This window comes from Clarias gariepinus, chromosome 3 (assembly GCF_024256425.1).
Source record: "Clarias gariepinus isolate MV-2021 ecotype Netherlands chromosome 3, CGAR_prim_01v2, whole genome shotgun sequence".
NCBI lineage: Eukaryota > Metazoa > Chordata > Actinopteri > Siluriformes > Clariidae > Clarias > Clarias gariepinus.
In genome coordinates, this window is record NC_071102.1 from 38,527,829 (window position 1) to 38,545,293 (window position 17,465).

The window sequence follows — 17,465 nt, forward strand, 5'->3', positions numbered from 1 at the left end:
TATTTTAATGAACAGCGAAATTAAAGAGGATGACGGATCTTGACAAAATGATAAAAGCAATCTGTTCTTCTACACCCTGTTTAAGTATTTGTAATGCTTCCTGTATTGTTTTACTCAACGCTTGTCTTTAATTTGAAAACCTAAATATTTAAAATAAAATGTACATATAAGATGTTTCTTCCTTTTTTTTTTGTCTTGCTTTTTACAGCTTTTTTTTTTTTATCATATCCATAATCATTATTATACCTTGTGATGAACCACTGACGCATGGTAATTGAAGAAGCTTTATTTAAAAGTACAAAATGGACATGTTGTACTATGTACAGGAATAATTTACTTTCTTATATTCAGCCAGAGTGGAAAAACAAAGAGCATTTTGTATTGTATTTGTACATGAGGGTAGTTCATTGATAGAAAGTAAATAACTGAATGTAAATACAATAATTTAGAGGTTGAAAGAAACAAACAAAAAAACACAAATCAAAAATAAATATCAACTTTTCAAGTGTAATAGACATACACAGATTTCGGTAATGGTGTAAATCATATGATATGATATGATGCGTCGAAGCCTAGGGTTACTGCCTGCCTTGTCTCTATTTACAAATCATGTTTTAGATTTCTTAAAAATATTACCTCATGAAAACATTCGCAAACTTTTAGTCTTTCCTACAGTACTCAAGCTCCTTAATAGACACTACTCTTATCTAAAATCGTCATCTTGCTCTATTCAACCTTAACATGAACGACTATCATTTGAAGCAGCATACCTTTCACTTTATGGAGTTTCTCTCGCTCTGTGTGTGTGTTTTATAGGCAAGTGTGTTTAAGAGCACTGGTTAAACGTTTATGTGCGTTCATAGTAAATAGCTTTTAAGGACTGACTGAGCGTGTATATAATATATATATACTTTCAAAAAATATATATATCGATATATGTCAAATATAATAATTTAACCTGTTCAGCCAGAAAAAAGGCCACATACAGCATCGATAGAATACGAAAACGAGATTAGGAAGGGGGCGGGGGGAGTACCCACTTAGTGAGAACAGCATCTCAAGTATGCTGAGAGAGAAATTAAAAACAGGAGAGAGATGTGTACAGAAGAGTTCGCTTTCAGTGGGGTTCACTGGTTGTTAAGGTCCTTTTTTATTATTATTATTATTACTATTACTATTATAACCTCAAGCATTAAATTACACTCTCTAGCCAAACTGGCCGACTGAACACTGGCGATTAAGTTGGACGGTTCCCTGTCCGCTTTTCAATACGTAATAAAGCCTGATTAGAATATGTTCAGCTACAGAGAAAACACATTCAATTAATTTATTGGTCCATAAAAAGAAACAATGCATCTGTTCACAGCATTTTAAGAGCTCACCACTAGAGGTCAGTACAAGCAGTTTCTTTCTGTCTTTTTAAAAATAAAAGTTTAAATTGAACTGGAATTCATAAAAGGAACTGATAGTAGGAGTGAACAGGGGAATAAACTCCTTCCGTGGAATAGGAACTGAAAAAAGTAATTAGACTTGAACATTTTTTTAGGGATTTTTTGTTTTTGTTTTAACTTTCCCGTTATGTGCTTACGATCCAAAAAACAAGAAGTAAAGGTGTGTGGGGGGTTGAGACTGTCTGTTGAACTGTGACATTTATTTATAACTGCATGTTGCAAGTCTAGAATCGGTTTAAAATGCTCATGTCAGCCCCATTATCATCATCATCATCATCATCGTCAGGATGAAGAGGAAAATACTGAAATTACACCTTAGAGACAAAAATGAATAATAAAAAGCATCTGAGGCAAGAAGCAAGAGCATTGGATCACCATAAACACTGATATTTTCTTAAGCTGATTAGACGTAGAAGCAGGATGGCTATCGTCGAACAAATTACAGCTGATCGGGGTAAAAAAAATAAAAAATAAACATTTGAAAGTGTAAATATCTGAACTTCATTCATACTACTCCTATATGAAATGAAGATTGGCAGGTCATGTCCGAAAAAAAAAAAGAAAAAGCATTTGGATATGAACAAAAATGACATATAAAACATCGAGGAGATATACAAAATAATAACAAACATGGCAAAAAAACAAACAAAAAAAAGCACAGCAGTAGGCCCATTAGTCAGGGCTACGTTCGGCCTACACAGCAGCACAGTATTTGTTTTTTCCCCCAACTGCCTTGCCAGGGGAGAAGGAACAGTCATAGTCACTTGGGTAAGAGATAATCCTGATTCTACTGTAAAGTCGTTTCTCTAAGAAAAGAAATCGAACGTTTGGCTTCACGTGACTCGTTTCCGAAAGCACGTACATCTCGTTACGTCAGGATCGTCTCTACCCAAGAGCCTGTCTCGAACGAATCCATCTTAATGAACATCTAAATCATCAGGGATCCCAACGCCGGCAGTGCCACCTCTCGTGACCTAGCACTAGGAATGCTTTCTAAACGGACGGAGATCTTCAGGTCACTTCAGGTCAGGTTTTTATTTATTTATTATTATTTATTGTTATTATTATTTGTGAGGCGCTAGCGAATCTGTAATATACAGGTAAATACGGACTTGCATTACTTCTGCCAAGACAGCTCACGTCTCTATATCCAATATGGATTACCTTCTATTCGTTACGCCGCTGATGAGGGGAGAAAAACAAAAAACAAGCATATGCAGAGGAAGAAAAAAAAGCAGGTGCATAATGTGCCCTTTAGCCTTTAGATATTATCGGGAGATAAGTCGTTAGTGAAGGGGAATTCTTCAAACAGTCTTATTACAGTATAATAGTAGTCAATGTAACTGACAAGTGCCTTCTGTACTTTCTTTTAATTATTAAAAAAAAACTAAATCCTATGATTTCTTTATCCTGAATCGTCCTGTACGTAATCCTAAAAAGGCAAGTGCTTTTATAATAATAACCTGTGAACTATTTAACAGTCAAAATATAAGTGCTATGCAAATGTTCTGAAGTAGCCGAGTAAGAGACACGAGGACGAGGAAGTTCCGTTTGTGTCCTCATTGTCTCACTTTGCCAATGCAAAAGAAGAAAAAAAAAACAAAAACATAATCCTAAAACTAAATCGTGTAGCTTTAGGACTTCTCTTCTCTACCACCGATTTCCCGTCCCCATTCCGGACACGACAAATGGGTTTTTGTTGTTGTTTTTTTTTAAACTGAGGGCCTTAATTTCAGTCCTGTCGTGCTTTATGCATGAGCATAATCCATATTACATAACACAAGACAAAAAGGTGTTCGAATGTAATGTACGTCAACTGCTGCAAGTAGAAGCAACATCATAAACGTCTACAAGAACAAGCACAGTAACAAGAATATACTGCAAACGGTGTTCTACGTTTTATATTTATATATATATATATACGATGATATATACGGTTCTTTTCCCCACTCTCTGATGTAAAAATGTAAGATACCACAGGCATCAGCGCATTCACAGACTGCCATGGCAGGTTCGATCAAGTACTTAAATCCCCCCCCCCCCCCCCCCCACTCCGTGTCAGCAAGTCAAGTCTGTGCTAAGTCTCAGTCTGGGTCGGAGAAAAGGCGGGAAAAGAAGGTAGGTCAGTGTGCCCTGCCCGTGCCCGGGGCATTAGGGCACAGTGCACAGACCACGGCGGTTTGGTTTGAGTGAGAGAGTGTGCAGGAGAAACAGAGAAATTACAACAAAGAAAGAGAGAGAATGGTAAAATGGCAGTCTGCCTTCCTATCCCACCCCGTCAGTCTGTGGAGATTTAGGCTGGGGAGGTTTGGAACCAGTTTGGACCAGACAGAAGATCTTCCCCCGGGCTCTATGACGGAGCGGAACACGGAGGAGACGACGGGCCGTGGTTGGCCGACTTGACGATGGTGATGACGGACGTGGTGGCCACCTTGGCGGGCGTGAGCGGGCCACAGGCCACGGTACGGGCGAAGCACTGCAGCGCCTCGTACTTGGCCCGCAGCGCGTCCAGCTCCAGGCGCATGCTGGCGTTCTCGCGGGCAAGCTTCTCCACCTCCTGCTGCAGGAGCGACTTCTGCCGCTCGAGCTCCTCCTTCTGCGTGACGCGCTTGATGCGGCAGCTGGCGGCGTAGCCGCGGTTCTTCAGCGTGCGCCGCCGCTGCTTGAGCCGCACCACGTCCTCCTTGGTGAGGCCGCGCAGGTGCTGGTTCAGCTCGCGCACCGACATGGCCACCAGCTCGTCGTCACTCAGCGCCGGCGCATTCTCACCCGTCTCCTTCTTCACCTGCATGAGAACGAGTCGCGGCAAAGACAACAAAAAAAAAAAAACAATAATAGGTCATAATATAAAGATATGTAAAATTATTATTATTATTTTTTTTAAATAAACCTACAATCAAATCTATTTAAAGGTATTTTCTGTTACAAGATGTTCTGAAGCAAAATCACATCTATCGTTTCTATGGTAACAGCATTTATAATGGACGATCCACATAGCGGGATTACAAAAAAGTGTTTAATTTTTGATACGATTTTGGTTTTTAAAAAATTCCCTGTTCCTTATAAAGTAGTAGGAATTCATCGTTTTTGTAACTCTTTTAATCATGTTCATTTTAAATTTTAAAATACATTAATCCTTTGATTTAGTCTTTATCATATGTTTATTTAAAATTTTTAATAAACATATGATTTTGCTAATTATTATAAAGTACACTGGTTAGCACTGTCGCTTTGCATCTCCAGGTGCGGGGTTCGATTCCCGCCCTGGGGTTTGTGTGTGTGTGTGCATGGAGTTTGTACGTCCTCCCCATGTTTAAGGGGTTTCCTCCGGGTACTCTGGTTTCCTCCGACAGTCCAAACACATGCAGATTAGGCTAATTGGTGGAGCTCGTTTCTAAAACCATCTAAAAATGCCCCATCCATTCAAATTTCTATGACATGATAGTCGAGGGATACTTTTAATATGTTACTAGGTGAAAAGCAAAAAAAACAAAAAACAATTCAGGTCTTACCTTTACTGCTTTGCTTGGTTTAAAATGAGTCGTCATACCCTGAAAGTCTGCGGAGAGAATGACACTCGGGTTAGTGTATGAAAGAGAGAAAAATATAGTAATAACTTAACTTAAGTTGCTATATTGAAGGGTATTACAGTGCTTTCACTCCAGTGAAAACACAAAACTAACGAAGCATGGGTAATAATATTATAATAGTAGAAGAGGATTTTGTGAATAGTTCGAATTGGACAAATTATCGTCCCTGAACTAAAGCTTGAGCTTAAAATTCAGCATAGGTCTAATGCACACTAATGCCACATTGCTGTGTAGATGTTTATTCCAGGTGGAGATTATGATCACCACCCTGATATTACGTAGGTCCCTCCTTTTGCCTCGAAAACAATGTTGCACTGTGTGTTTTGATGCCTTTCTATCACAACCAGCATTAACCGTTTCCTCAATTTGATCTACACTGGCGCTTCCATTGGCAGCACGTTGGCTTAGTGGTCAGCACTGCCGCCTTGCACCTCCAGGGTCCGGGTTCCATTCTTGGCAGATTCTTGGAGATTTGATTCTCGCCCAGTGAGTGAGTGAATAAGTGAGTGAGATAGCGCTTCTTTTGGATTGGACTACACAACCCAGCCTTCGCTCTTCGTCCATGTGCATCAGTGAGCCATGGCCAGTTCATCGGTTTTCCTTCCTTGAATCACTTTTGGTACGTCCTGACCACTGCAGAGTTTTGGAGTTGCTCTGACCCAGTCGTCTATCCATCACAACTCAACCCTTGCTACATTTTCAATATCTCGTTACCAATGCCGGCTGGAAGTGGGTGGGATATATTAGGCAGCAAGTGAACCTTCTTTCCTGAAGTTGATGTGTTGGAGGCAGTAAAAAATTGGCTAAGCATAAGGATTCGAGTGACTTTGACAAGCGCCAACTGGTGATCCCTAGATTTTTGGTCAGAGTAACTGGGATATCCCTGGTCTGCAGTGGTCAGGACATACCCAAAGTGATCCAAGGATGGAAAAACGGTGAACTGGCAACTGGTGGCCAAGGCTCACTGATGCACCTGGGAGATGAGTGAAAGCTGGCCCGTGTAATCTGATCCAATAGGATCACTGTTATGGTGGCAAATGTGAGTCCATACTTTTTACTTCCCCTCCTTTAGACTCATGCAGAACAAGAAGCGTTTGATTATTAACTCATAAGTCAAGAGCAAGAAGTGAGAGCTCAAGTTTTAAAGAGATAAAAAAAAGAAGAAGAAGATGAGAACACGAATTTCCTGATGTTGGCCATCAGGGGTCAGCAATGTTTAACAAATCCCGTACAAGTGCAGGGCACTCGTGTTTACACACTGAGGGAGACATGGGCATTCCGAGTCCAGGACGAGACGCGGGGCAACCTTGGACGCTGTGCTTGGTTCGATTCAGGTTACAGAGGGAACCGTGGTTGTTGCTCGAGCGTGTGTGAGCCACGAGCAGGATAAGAGAACGCGCCATAAAACCTAATGAGGGTGCGTGTGCTGGTCACATGACCAGGCCTATGATAAACAATGTTCATTCATAACAGTGCCAGGGATTGCTGAGCAACCTCTACCTCCGACTGTGACTTCAGCAAAAAACAGGATTTAGTGAGCACACGCACATACACACATCCTACGCTGTATTTGTACAGATGTTTTTCTTTTTCCCATGCACAATTTCCTTTAGTCATCATACAGCCCTTAATCAGCTGTCAGTTTCGGTTTATGACCACTGGGTCACTGCGGTCTGGTTATAATCGTCCGGCAAACTATTCTTAACACAGGAGTGACACTGCTCGTGGTTTTTAATTTTAGCTCAGCGGTGCTATGCTTGATCGGTGTACACACGTTCTACTAATAGATAGACGGCGTCCAGGCAGAAAAGGGCTGATAAAGTGTGCGTGGCAACAACTGTGCAAATAACAACAAGGGTAGAGTCGGTCAAGACAAGATCGCTGAGTTGCCTGTTGGTGACCAGCGTGACGTTCTGACCTGCACTCGCGGAAATGCATTATAAATGATTATAAAATGCATTGCTTTAGAGAACTAACTTGCAAGCATTAGTGCAACCTTTATCTTGATGTACTGTAGGTAGCCTACTACACATTACATACCTTATAAAAACCTCAACCTGTTTAAGAGCTTGAGCTAGTGGAAGTTGCTTCGAGACGAGAAAATAGTCAAAAAGCCATGCTAAGTGCATTCGTTTTTAGTTCTGGGTGAGATGGAAAGGCTAAATAATAGGGATTGGGAATCACCAGGGCCGATACGATATCATCACGATACCCAGGCGCTGATACCCAGGGTTGCGATTCCAGAAGTATTGTGATTAGTTTTTTTCTATTTTTTTATTTTTTTTAGCGCAAATTTAAACAAACCACACAGGATGCCGTGCTGCGTGCCAATGTTTGAATCGTTTAGACTGCACCCCCTGTAGGATTATAGAGGAACTGCGCCATTTGACAAACCTCAAACGCAAACACGTACAGTTATCTTGTTATCGAATCGAAGTCGTTCAGGAGGCAAGGTCTTAAGGCGGAAATTCATATCGCTATACTGATTTCCGTTTTTAACTGATATGGATGGGAATCACCAGGGACTGGCCGATATAATCATCAGGATATTCTGGCGCTGACTCGATCTGTACCGCGATTCTATAAGTATCATTATATATATATATTTTTTTTTTTCGCTGGGCTTTCCACTGAATTCTGAACGGCTCCGGGACGTATGCGCAACTTCGATTCGGCTTATACGCTTAAATGTTTTGTATGCCAATGCAAATTTCTTGCAGAATTCCAATTCTCAAGGCGGAAGTTCACAATGGAGGCCGTTCCTACACCGATGTTCCAGTGTAGATAATTTACTGATACGTGAATTACCGCACAAAACAATCATGATACATCCCTGATTCGATTTTCTCCCCTACCTCCACTGAATAATAACCCGATCACGGTCTCGTCCGCGTGCTGCACGTAGCCTGTACGATACACGATACACGTGCGTGACATTACAGGCAAGGTACCGTATTAACACGCATACCATAGTCACTACTGCAGTCCCTCTGACACACTTCCCCTGTGCCTAAACTTGAAGTCATTTGACAACTGAAAGTCCCTGATGAGCTTATTTTAAATGCATAAACATTACCTCATCCTGAAAAGAGAACAACACATGTCACCAGACAACAGTCACGCAACCCTTTTTTCTTTTTTGTTTTTCCCTTCTGGAGCGGCTTTGGATCCACTTCTGCTGAGCCGTACACAGACGATACAGTACCGGAGATAATGCTGAAATGCATTCCCAAATGCACTGTGTCACTACGAATAGTTTCCCTTACACAGTCACTGTTTTATTTTGGGTTTTTTATTTTTTGTTTTTTTTCACACAACGTGCTTTATCAGGTTTAGGGCCCCGGCTGACAGCCCGACAGCGTTCTGTTACGCCGGGCTTTCCTGGCGCGCTCCATGCCCTTATTTAACTCTCCCAGGGTTATATTTAGCTCAGTGCGCTGACCGTAAAATTCTGCCAACAATGCGATTTAAGTGGAAACGTGATAAGTGATACCTCATTAGTGTGGAAAGGGCTCTCCAAAGGCAGGAACGTTCTCGACGAGTGATTATCAAAGACGTACGATTATTCCCCTTTGAGTTATTAAATCTTTATTTCAAAAAAGTGGGGATGGTTTGAACATCTATTTCTGTCTGGTGTCATATGACCTCCTGCCTGGGAATGCATGTTATCTGCTTATCTGTTCGCCTCCCTAGGGTCTGTTCACATCATCCTAAAAGCCTTTTGACCATATTGGACTAAAAGTCTAAAAAAAAAAAAAAAAAGAAAAGAAAAGAATGAAAAGAAAAAAAAAGTCTTGCGTAATGTTTTTGGATAAAAAGTGAGGTTTTCCACCGGTGTGCCACATGGGATACTCCGTTCCAGTACAGATGTTAGCGCTATAATTGTAGGCTCTTAGTCACCCTTCGGTCGAATTTGAGTAAAACACACCTGCCACGCATTACCCGGCACTCCGAACGGTTCGGCCATGACGGGATCAAACGCATCCTCGGTCGGCTCCGGCGTAAGATAACGAACCGCAAGGTTGAAACCGAACTCCACGATCGTCCGCTGATTCGTTCCATCTGGGCCTCCAGAGTAGATCCCTGACCGGGTGAGGGGGGAGAGGGGGCAGAGGGGGGTGGTCGGGTCGAGTGGAGGGAGAGGGGAGCCCCCAGTCGGAGTGCGTTTTCCTTTTTTCTTTTTTTTTTTATCAAACTCGGCTCAAAATAAAAATGTAGAAATCTAATTATGGTAAGAAGCGTATACTGAAAATCACTGACAAACCATATATAGCTAAAGTTTGGGGAAGACAACAGTGGTATGCACAAGAGATGACAACATGCCTAGTATTTTGGCTCTGCACTTGCAATCCAGAAATGATCTCTCTCACTCTCTCTCTCTCGCTCTCTCTCTCTCTTCCTCAACATGGAAAAAAGCGGTCAATTCTACAAGGGTTAACTCCCAGAAATATTAGCTAAGGCAAGCAGAAATTAGAGGTCGCTTTCCTAGACAACAGGTTTTGTGAGAATAGGGGGTCCGGCTCTTTTTTTTTGCTTTCTAGGAAAACCTGGACCATAAAATTAGGGTTTTTTTTTTTTTTTTTAAAAAGGAGAAGAAAAACACATACACACACCCCTCAATATATAGGGCGCTATAGCCTTTGAGGTTTTTCTTTCACACGCACACGTGAATTTCTTCCACATTCCTTCATCCAGTTTTCCCAGTGCACAAGGAAGTGAGGGGACTTGATGAGAAAGGGGCCCCACTTCACTTCACTTCACCCGCTGCTAAAAAGGAAAAGCCCTGGCATTCCAAGGCCGCGTTTTCGTCATCGCTCTTTCAGAACAACGGGTGCATTTTTTTCTCAACAACCTCCCCCCACCCTCCCTCCAACTTCCCCCCACCACCACCACCTCCCTCCGCCCAGCTCAGCAGTGCCTTTGGCGACGTGCGTTCGATGGGCCACGGAAACATTGGAGCTCTTATTCAGGCGATCGAGAGCCAGGGCTAGGAAAACAGAAAAACATGTCTCAGGGGACGGGCCCTCTGGAGAATGCGCGAGAGCAGGGATAACAAGTTTTTTTTTTTAAGAAAACGAAAGAAATGAAATATAAAATTCAGTTTAGACGTGAGGCTAATTTAATAATCCAAATATTAACAGGTCTAGTCAAAAATGTTGCCTAGTGCTTGAGGCCTATGTGCAATCTCGGGAAGGTTGGAACTTTGCAGTAACTCCAGTGTCGTGCGTGTTGGAAACTCGCGATCTGATTCGCTGAACCGACTGCACGTTAATCGAGCACATACTGTATAACTCTAACGCCGTGAAACACCGCAGATCCTACTGGAGGTGATTAACTCTCCACTAATTACTTCTTATCATGTGTACAGTATGTTAACAAGAAGGGGGTGTATAGGGGTATGCGCGTGTGTGTGTGTGTGTGCTTGTCTTATGCTTGCACTCGTGGAGTTGGCGTACATTCTTTCCTGCACGTTCCAGACCTGCTGTCATTTGAAATACTTAGCAGGTTATTAATGTGCTTTTTTTGGATGAGGTTAGTGACTGTGAAATTTGGGTAATGCTTCAAAAATGTGCAGCTTCTCAGACTGACCAAAAAAAAAATAAAAAATCGATTTAATACATTTTAAATAATCCAGCAGTGTGAATTTGTTTCACGTCTCAGACGTCCATCATTGCTGTGTTTGTTATTAAATGAAACAATAAAACACAAATAAAGGTGCAGACATGTGCACTGTACTGTATATATGTTACGGTTAATCCTAGTTTTCGAAGAAATGCTCATCAGGTTTTGTAATGGCCGCGCTTGTGAATGTCTTTACATCAGCGTCTTTGTATTCTCGATTCTGATTGGTCAGAAGGTGTTGATTCATTTCCGCTCTCACGGTACTTCCAGGGTCAAATTCGCAGAAACGTTGGTGGACGCTCTACATATTCGAACAATATAATGCTCATGATCAATGACATGAAATCAGAATCACGCCTGGTGATGCTACAGCCACCTGTGAGGGCGGGGCTAGAGAGAGCAGATTGGCCACGCCCTCTGTTTGCGTTGGTAGGGGCGTCATATCCAGACGTCAGCATCGCTCATAGCGACACTAGCCGATCATGGACGTTGGTGCAAGCGGAAGGGGCGGATAGCGCTTTTAAATATATTCATATATAATTATAACAATATAATTATGCCTCGGGGTCTGTGTGCATAGAGTTTGCATGTTCTCCCCGTGCTTGGTGGCTTTCTCACAGTCCGAAGACATGCAGATTACATTAGGCTCATTGGCGTTCCCAAATTGCCCGTAGTGTGTGAATGAGCAAACATGTTTTAAAAAAAACCTAGCGCAATAATCATTTAATATTAATTACCTTGTTTTAATATCTGTTGAAATTGCAACACGCTGCTTATGCTGTCCATCAACAATCAAAAAATCCAAGATGTTCTTTATTATTTATGGAAGGAGTCTCCAGTGTCAGAGGTTTGTAACAGAAGTAAAGCTGCGCCTGTAAAGGTTTCTGTCATGGGAGACAAAAAAAAAAAAAAAAAAAAACATTCAACAAAAAACAAATAAACATTCTTTGCAAAAAAGAAAAAAATACCTGTTTGGATTCAAATCGAAGACATGATCGTCGAAAGCAGCTATAATGTAAATGATGACTCTAATGACATTAATTACAGCATGACATCGTCGATCATTTGAGCCGTCGGGTCACCGTCGTCGGGTAACCGTCGTCATGTAACCGTCGTCATGTAACCGTAACTCCGTGAATCACGGCTCTACACAAACCCAGAGTTGCAAAGAATCAGGCAGAAGTAGCCAAAACAGAACCAAAACTGAGAGGATCACAAGGGAAAGTTGGTCATCACGCTGCGTTTAAGCGAGTAGGTGGTATCATGAGGATGTTAGTCACTGTACCAGAGCCCATGAGGTGGTTACAGACAATAATATTATTGTTAAGACACGTAGCCCTGGGTTTCACAACAAGGAAAATGTGCATCTCTTAAAAAGAAGAAAAAAAGGGTGACTGCCAAATCATGAACACTTTCCATTAACCGTCAGATGATGACGTGAATGCTCCTTAATTTTTATTTTCTTACCCCCCTGATGTGGTTGCTTTTGATACCAATAAAACAATTAGTGTGTGTGTGTGTTTTAACATTTAAACCTTAAGCCATAATATTTACTAAGCATTGCAAAGGTCGTCTCTGCGCCCAGACACGCTACAGACGTCTAGCCGCCGCTTGACTGCTTTGAGAACTCGAGACTCGTCTCGGACATGCGATACGAATACAGAATCTGGAAAACATGAAGCTTTTGCATTAAAGAGATCAGAATGATGATCTTCAGGGTCTTTGGTGGGGATGTGACCTGGGGAGTAGTTCACAGATGAATCTTAAAAGACATCGGTGGATCCTCGCTGTTTCCAAGTCAGGCTCGGCGCTGAGCGCTGATTCATCGCTCTGTGTTTTGAGGAGCCGGAGGAAAATAGCTCCTCCTTGGCCTTTTTTTTTCCCTTTTTTCATAAGGAGGCAAAAAAGGCCTGTAGTGCAGCGGCGGCACAATCGGCAGGATCTTATGTAAAGGAAACGGAGCGCATAGCCGAGCAGTGAGTCATGCTGTTTACTGGTAAGAGCTAGGACGAGCAGCAGGGAATCACACCCTCCCGAACTGACATTTCCTGGAAAATCCCGCCGTTTCACAGAGCGGAAGGAAAAGTACAGGGAAAAGGGCTGGCGTGACCGCCGGAACTTTCTGCGGATAAGGAGGAGAGGTGGATATCTAAGCGAGACGACTTTTTTTTCCCCCTCCCTTCATCCCCCCCCTTCAACTCGGGAGGAAGGGATTCGAAGGAATGCAAAGTATGCACAAAACAAAGCCAAGCCCGTGGGTAACATGGAGAAAGTAAAGCGACACCGTTTCCAGAAAGAACACGATCATTTTAAGCTATCCTAATCAACCCGTTCTTCTGTAAGCTACTGTACACTGGTGCAGGTGTGTCCTGGAAAATAACCATAGAACTTTTCATCTCTACAGACACGAGCTAACGAGGCAAAGCAGGCTTCGTACAAGCATAAACACCGAATCACCCAAATGGGTTCTTAGTTCCAGACGGCTCACCCGCAGCCCAAAACCACAGTGTGGTGTGGTCGGTCCTGTCACATCCAGGAATTGGTGAGAGTAGCAGGAAAAGGGCTGGGTGAAGTTGGCGCGTTATGGTTTAAACACCCCCACAGAGCGCTCTCACCGAGGCCTAGGGACGGCTACGGCGCGCCCGGGTGCGCAAAAAAATTCCGGCGGCTCTACTTCCTAACCCCTGCATATGCTTTCCATTCCAGATATTCGCTATTCATCTGCTTTCAGTCCTGCTCATCACCAGCTGCTCGGATTCCACATCAATAAACGTGCCCCCCCCCCCCCCCTGCAATGTCTTGGAGAAGAAATTAGTCAGGATCGCGAAGGCTTGTATCATGATGACTAAGGCTAATATTGCAGCTTCAGTCAAGAGTTCCTACTTAAATAGAAAAAAAGAAATGTTTAAGCAGTTCGGAGTTCCCCGTGTTGCAAGGTTAGTGATTAATTCAGCAGCCACCTCAGTTTACTTCACTTTCAATGTCTGCTTCGAAAAAACCACAATGAGTACAGTGAGCATCCTGTTCTGTTCACCCGAGCATGCAGTTCTCACCACAGCGCTTCGCTTCAGCCACACACAGTCATATTTAGACAATAAGAAATATTTGCTGAGAAATATGAAAACTCCACTTACACACACACACACACACACACATAAACCTCCAGCGAGACGTGTGGCCACCGCCGCCGCCGAGGACCGAAGCTACGCGTAGGCCTTGTGTTAGCAACCCCGGCCCACGCTGCTGATCAACCCACGTGTGAATCTTATGATGGCGCCGGGTTTGCACTTCCTCTGGGATTCTAAAAGAAGCAGGCAGACGACGCAATAGGTGTAGGAGGTCAACGCCACAGAACACCTAAGCCGCTGTGAGTCAGAGTAAGCCGCGGATGAGGTCACGCTGCTTGCGTACAGTGTGACATAAAAGCAACGAGGCATGCTGATGTGGGACTCCTTCAAGATTTTCCATATCACAAGGCAAAGGTCATTAATAATAAGCACAGACGCCACGAGACACCACCCTGACTTTTCAGCTGCTTCTCAGTCTGGGTTCTCGGGCACAGCTCGAATCACGGCATTTTCGCCGCACGGCGGTTATTTAGTGCTTACCTTCGAAACCATTTCCATAAAAACTACAGTGCATACTGTCCGTGGAAGCCTTGAGTATTATAATAACAGCTATCCGGCTGCTGCCACTCAGGCAATAAAAGGCCAGTCTCAACAAAGATAAAGAGAGCACTCTATCTCAGACACGCACACACACACACACACACACACATATAAACTGGACACCCGGTGAAGTAATTCCCCATAAATGGTAACGCTTGGGATAAAACACGCACAGTGCGTGTTCATCAGAAATCAAGTGCGGTGGTGCACTGCTCGCTTTGCCTTAAGGGGCCCTCGAACGCTTTGGTGCCTCTGAATGGGCTAATGGCAGCTTCTTTATCAGCCATTGTGGAAATGAATCACATTATCCACTTATGACTCACTTTCCCTCTGAGGGCGTAGCTGTAGGCTAGCACCAGGCACAGAATGACCTATTGAAATGTTTTATCAACGTGGACAGCTCGGGATCATTTCAAATGACTTTCGATAATACAAGCAGTTATTTTAGCTTAATTATATTATATTAGCTTTGCCATTTGTGTTGTTGTTGTTGTTTTTTTTCTATATCCCCATAAAATGGATCAGTCACGGAATTTTGTGGAACATCTGAGATGTAAACTGAACTGGTTTAATTTGGGTCAGAGATGACACATGTTCAAGACATGATGATGAGGACGATGTCACACTTTAACATGCTTTAATATAGATTTCATTCATTTCATTTATACAACTGGTTATTTTTATTTACATTAGGTTGCAATTTTTTTTTTTAAACCTATGTAATGGATCTGTCACTTTTGTGGATAAAGTGGACTTTTGAGGTGTAAACTATATCACATCCATCTGTAGTCCAACAAGGCACCGTGGAGGCCAAGGTGACCACTGTCCAGTATTTATTCTTATTTTAACATCTATTGTTGTTTAACATGCTCATTCACACACTACGGGCAATTTGGGAACACTAATTCGGGAGGAAACCGAAGTACCCGGAGGAAACCCACCAAGCACAGGGGAAAAATGCAAACTCCATGCACAGACCCTGAGGAGGGAATCGAACCTTGACCCTGGAGGTGCACGGATACAGTTCTAACCACTAAGCCACCATATAAACTGAGCGGTTTTAATGTGGGATAAAGGATTTCCAGCATCATTTTAAATGCATTAATATTCATTTCATTAATTTCATTAATACAACCAGTTATTTAATTAAACCATGTTTGCCATTTGTGATTTTTTTACCCTATTGAATGGATCCACTTGGACCTCCTGATCAGTAACTCAGAACCTTAACACACTGGGGTTACTATTGTGTTTTTTTTTTGTTTTGTTTTTTTGTTTTTATGAGCATATGCAATGGATCTGTCATTTGGATTTGTGGTTAAAGTGGACATCTAAAGTGTAAACTGGACACCTTGGGTTAAAGATTACACAAGGTAAAGATATAATAACGACGGTGATGATGATGATGATGATGATATCACACTTTAGCACCCACATTATTCTTCAGGATCTGAACCACCAGTTATTTAATTAGATTAGCTTTGCCCATTGTGTTTTTTTTTTTTATCCTATCGAATGGATCCTCTTGAATTTGTGGGTAAATGCCTACAAAGATTACAAGTTACACAAAGATCACACAAGTTCGAGACATGATGATCATGATGTCACGATTTAGCACCCATATTATTCTTCAGGATCATTTCAGATGCTTTAATATAAATTTTATCATTGTTTATTAATACACCCAGTTATTATCATTTTATTAGCTTTGCAATTTGTATGTTTTTTATACCTATGAAATGGATCTGTCTCTTGGATTTGTGAATAAAGTGCTGAAAGATTACACAAGTTCGAGACACGATGATGATGATGATGATGATGTCACACTGTTTGGCACACCATCATCTTTATTATTTTTTTCCATCCAGTCTATCTATAAAGGCAGCGTGTTACAAATAACTCCACGAGTATAACACATGACAGCACTGCTTCCAAGTCATGAAGTTAAAAGGAGGGCGGCGGCGGCGATGGTCCACGCCCACGAGCGCGAGAACTCACAAACGCGACGTGACGTAACGTCGCGCGCATCCCTGGCACTCCAGAAATTACCCGAATTCATTACTTTCATCTTTCGGATGCGCGTGGCTCGGACGGTGCAAGGAGGCTATAGAGGTGGGGTAACAACGTGAAGGTGGGGGGGGGGGGGTATTTACGTTAAGAAAGACCCCCCACCCAACACACACACACACCCCTTCCCAATCTCGCGCCACTGGCCCGTTGCGCCCTTTGTGCGCACACCAGACCACGTGTTTCCTCGTGCCAGGGGCAATATAGAAAAATAATCAACAACACGCGTAAAAATTTTTTAAAAATTATAAAATAAAAAGTTTTTTTCTATATTTCGGACGAGCCTGAATTCCTCTCTTAGTTCTTCGTGCACCGGTTTTATTCCAATGATCTGATAAACATCTAAAGAAGTTGTTGAGAGCTTGTTATTGCGCACCGTCGGAAAATGCGCACAAGCTGTAGTTGTTGTTTGTTGTTGTTTGTTTGTTGAGGTTAAGTCTCCACAACCTTTCACACGTGCCCAAATATTACGCAAACTTGTTTATTTATTTATTTTCATTATAAGTACTGATTTACAAACTTATATAAAGCTTGGAATCACTCAGATTAATTATGTTAAGTAAGAATCCAAGTCGTTAAAACCGGGTCTGATCCGGTTCTGCTCCACTCATCATCATCATCATCATCATCATCAAGAAATATCATCGGGAATTTTCAAAACATCACCCCCCCCCTCCAGCATCTTACCGTGTGGACGCGGAGTTTCCGCCGGGATTGTCGCGCGATCCTGACCGGGGTTTATCCTGACCGTCAGCGGGCTCGCGCTCTCTCTCTCTCTCCCTGTCTTAGTCTCTCTCTCTCTCTCTCTCCTCCTCGAAAGCACTTGCCGCCGTCCAGCCGGAGCGGTAACCGTGCACTAAGTCCGCCAGCCACGAAAACAACAACAATGTATCGACATTCCACTCTGTGCTTCCGCAAGCACGCGCGTCACCGGCTCCTCGTGACCGCCCCCTCCATTCATGAAAATAACTTTCTGCTGACGTCAGCCAGGCGGGAAACTAGCGCGGGGAGGCCAGAAATAGAGACGCAGCTGGCGAATTCTTTCATCAGACCTGGAGAAATTCATC

At 42.7% G+C, this 17,465-nt stretch overlaps 1 protein-coding gene across 2 annotated transcripts; it reads right to left on the minus strand.

Annotated features, from left to right (window-relative positions):
* Window positions 1-271: 271 nt before the first annotated feature.
* On the minus strand, window positions 272-17,413 carry mafk (v-maf avian musculoaponeurotic fibrosarcoma oncogene homolog K). Of its 2 annotated transcripts, XM_053492902.1 has the most exons (4): window positions 17,086-17,413; window positions 11,401-11,547; window positions 4,964-5,010; window positions 272-4,236 (listed from the first exon to the last, which is right to left on the minus strand). In XM_053492902.1, the coding sequence occupies exons 2-4, from the start codon at window positions 11,447-11,449 to the stop codon at window positions 3,802-3,804; spliced, it is 531 nt and encodes a 176-aa protein (XP_053348877.1). In that variant the 5' UTR covers window positions 11,450-11,547; window positions 17,086-17,413; the 3' UTR covers window positions 272-3,801. The 2 variants fall into 2 exon arrangements, with proteins under 2 accessions (XP_053348877.1, XP_053348878.1); XM_053492903.1 differs by lacking the exon at window positions 11,401-11,547 and having other exon boundaries at window positions 17,086-17,409.
* Between the last annotated feature and the right edge of the window lie 52 nt (window positions 17,414-17,465).

What these genes read in the sequence shown, in the direction of transcription:
- mafk (XM_053492902.1), bottom strand. Translation starts at nt 11,449, where the DNA reads ATGGACAGCATAAGCAGCGTGTTGCAATTTCAACAGATATTAAAACAA. An exon ending in TCAACAGATATTAAAACAAG is followed by an intron (nt 5,011 to 11,400) that starts GTAATTAATATT and finishes TTCTCTCCGCAG; the next exon opens with ACTTTCAGGGTATGACGACT. An exon ending in AACCAAGCAAAGCAGTAAAG is followed by an intron (nt 4,237 to 4,963) that starts GTAAGACCTGAA and finishes GTTCTCATGCAG; the next exon opens with GTGAAGAAGGAGACGGGTGA.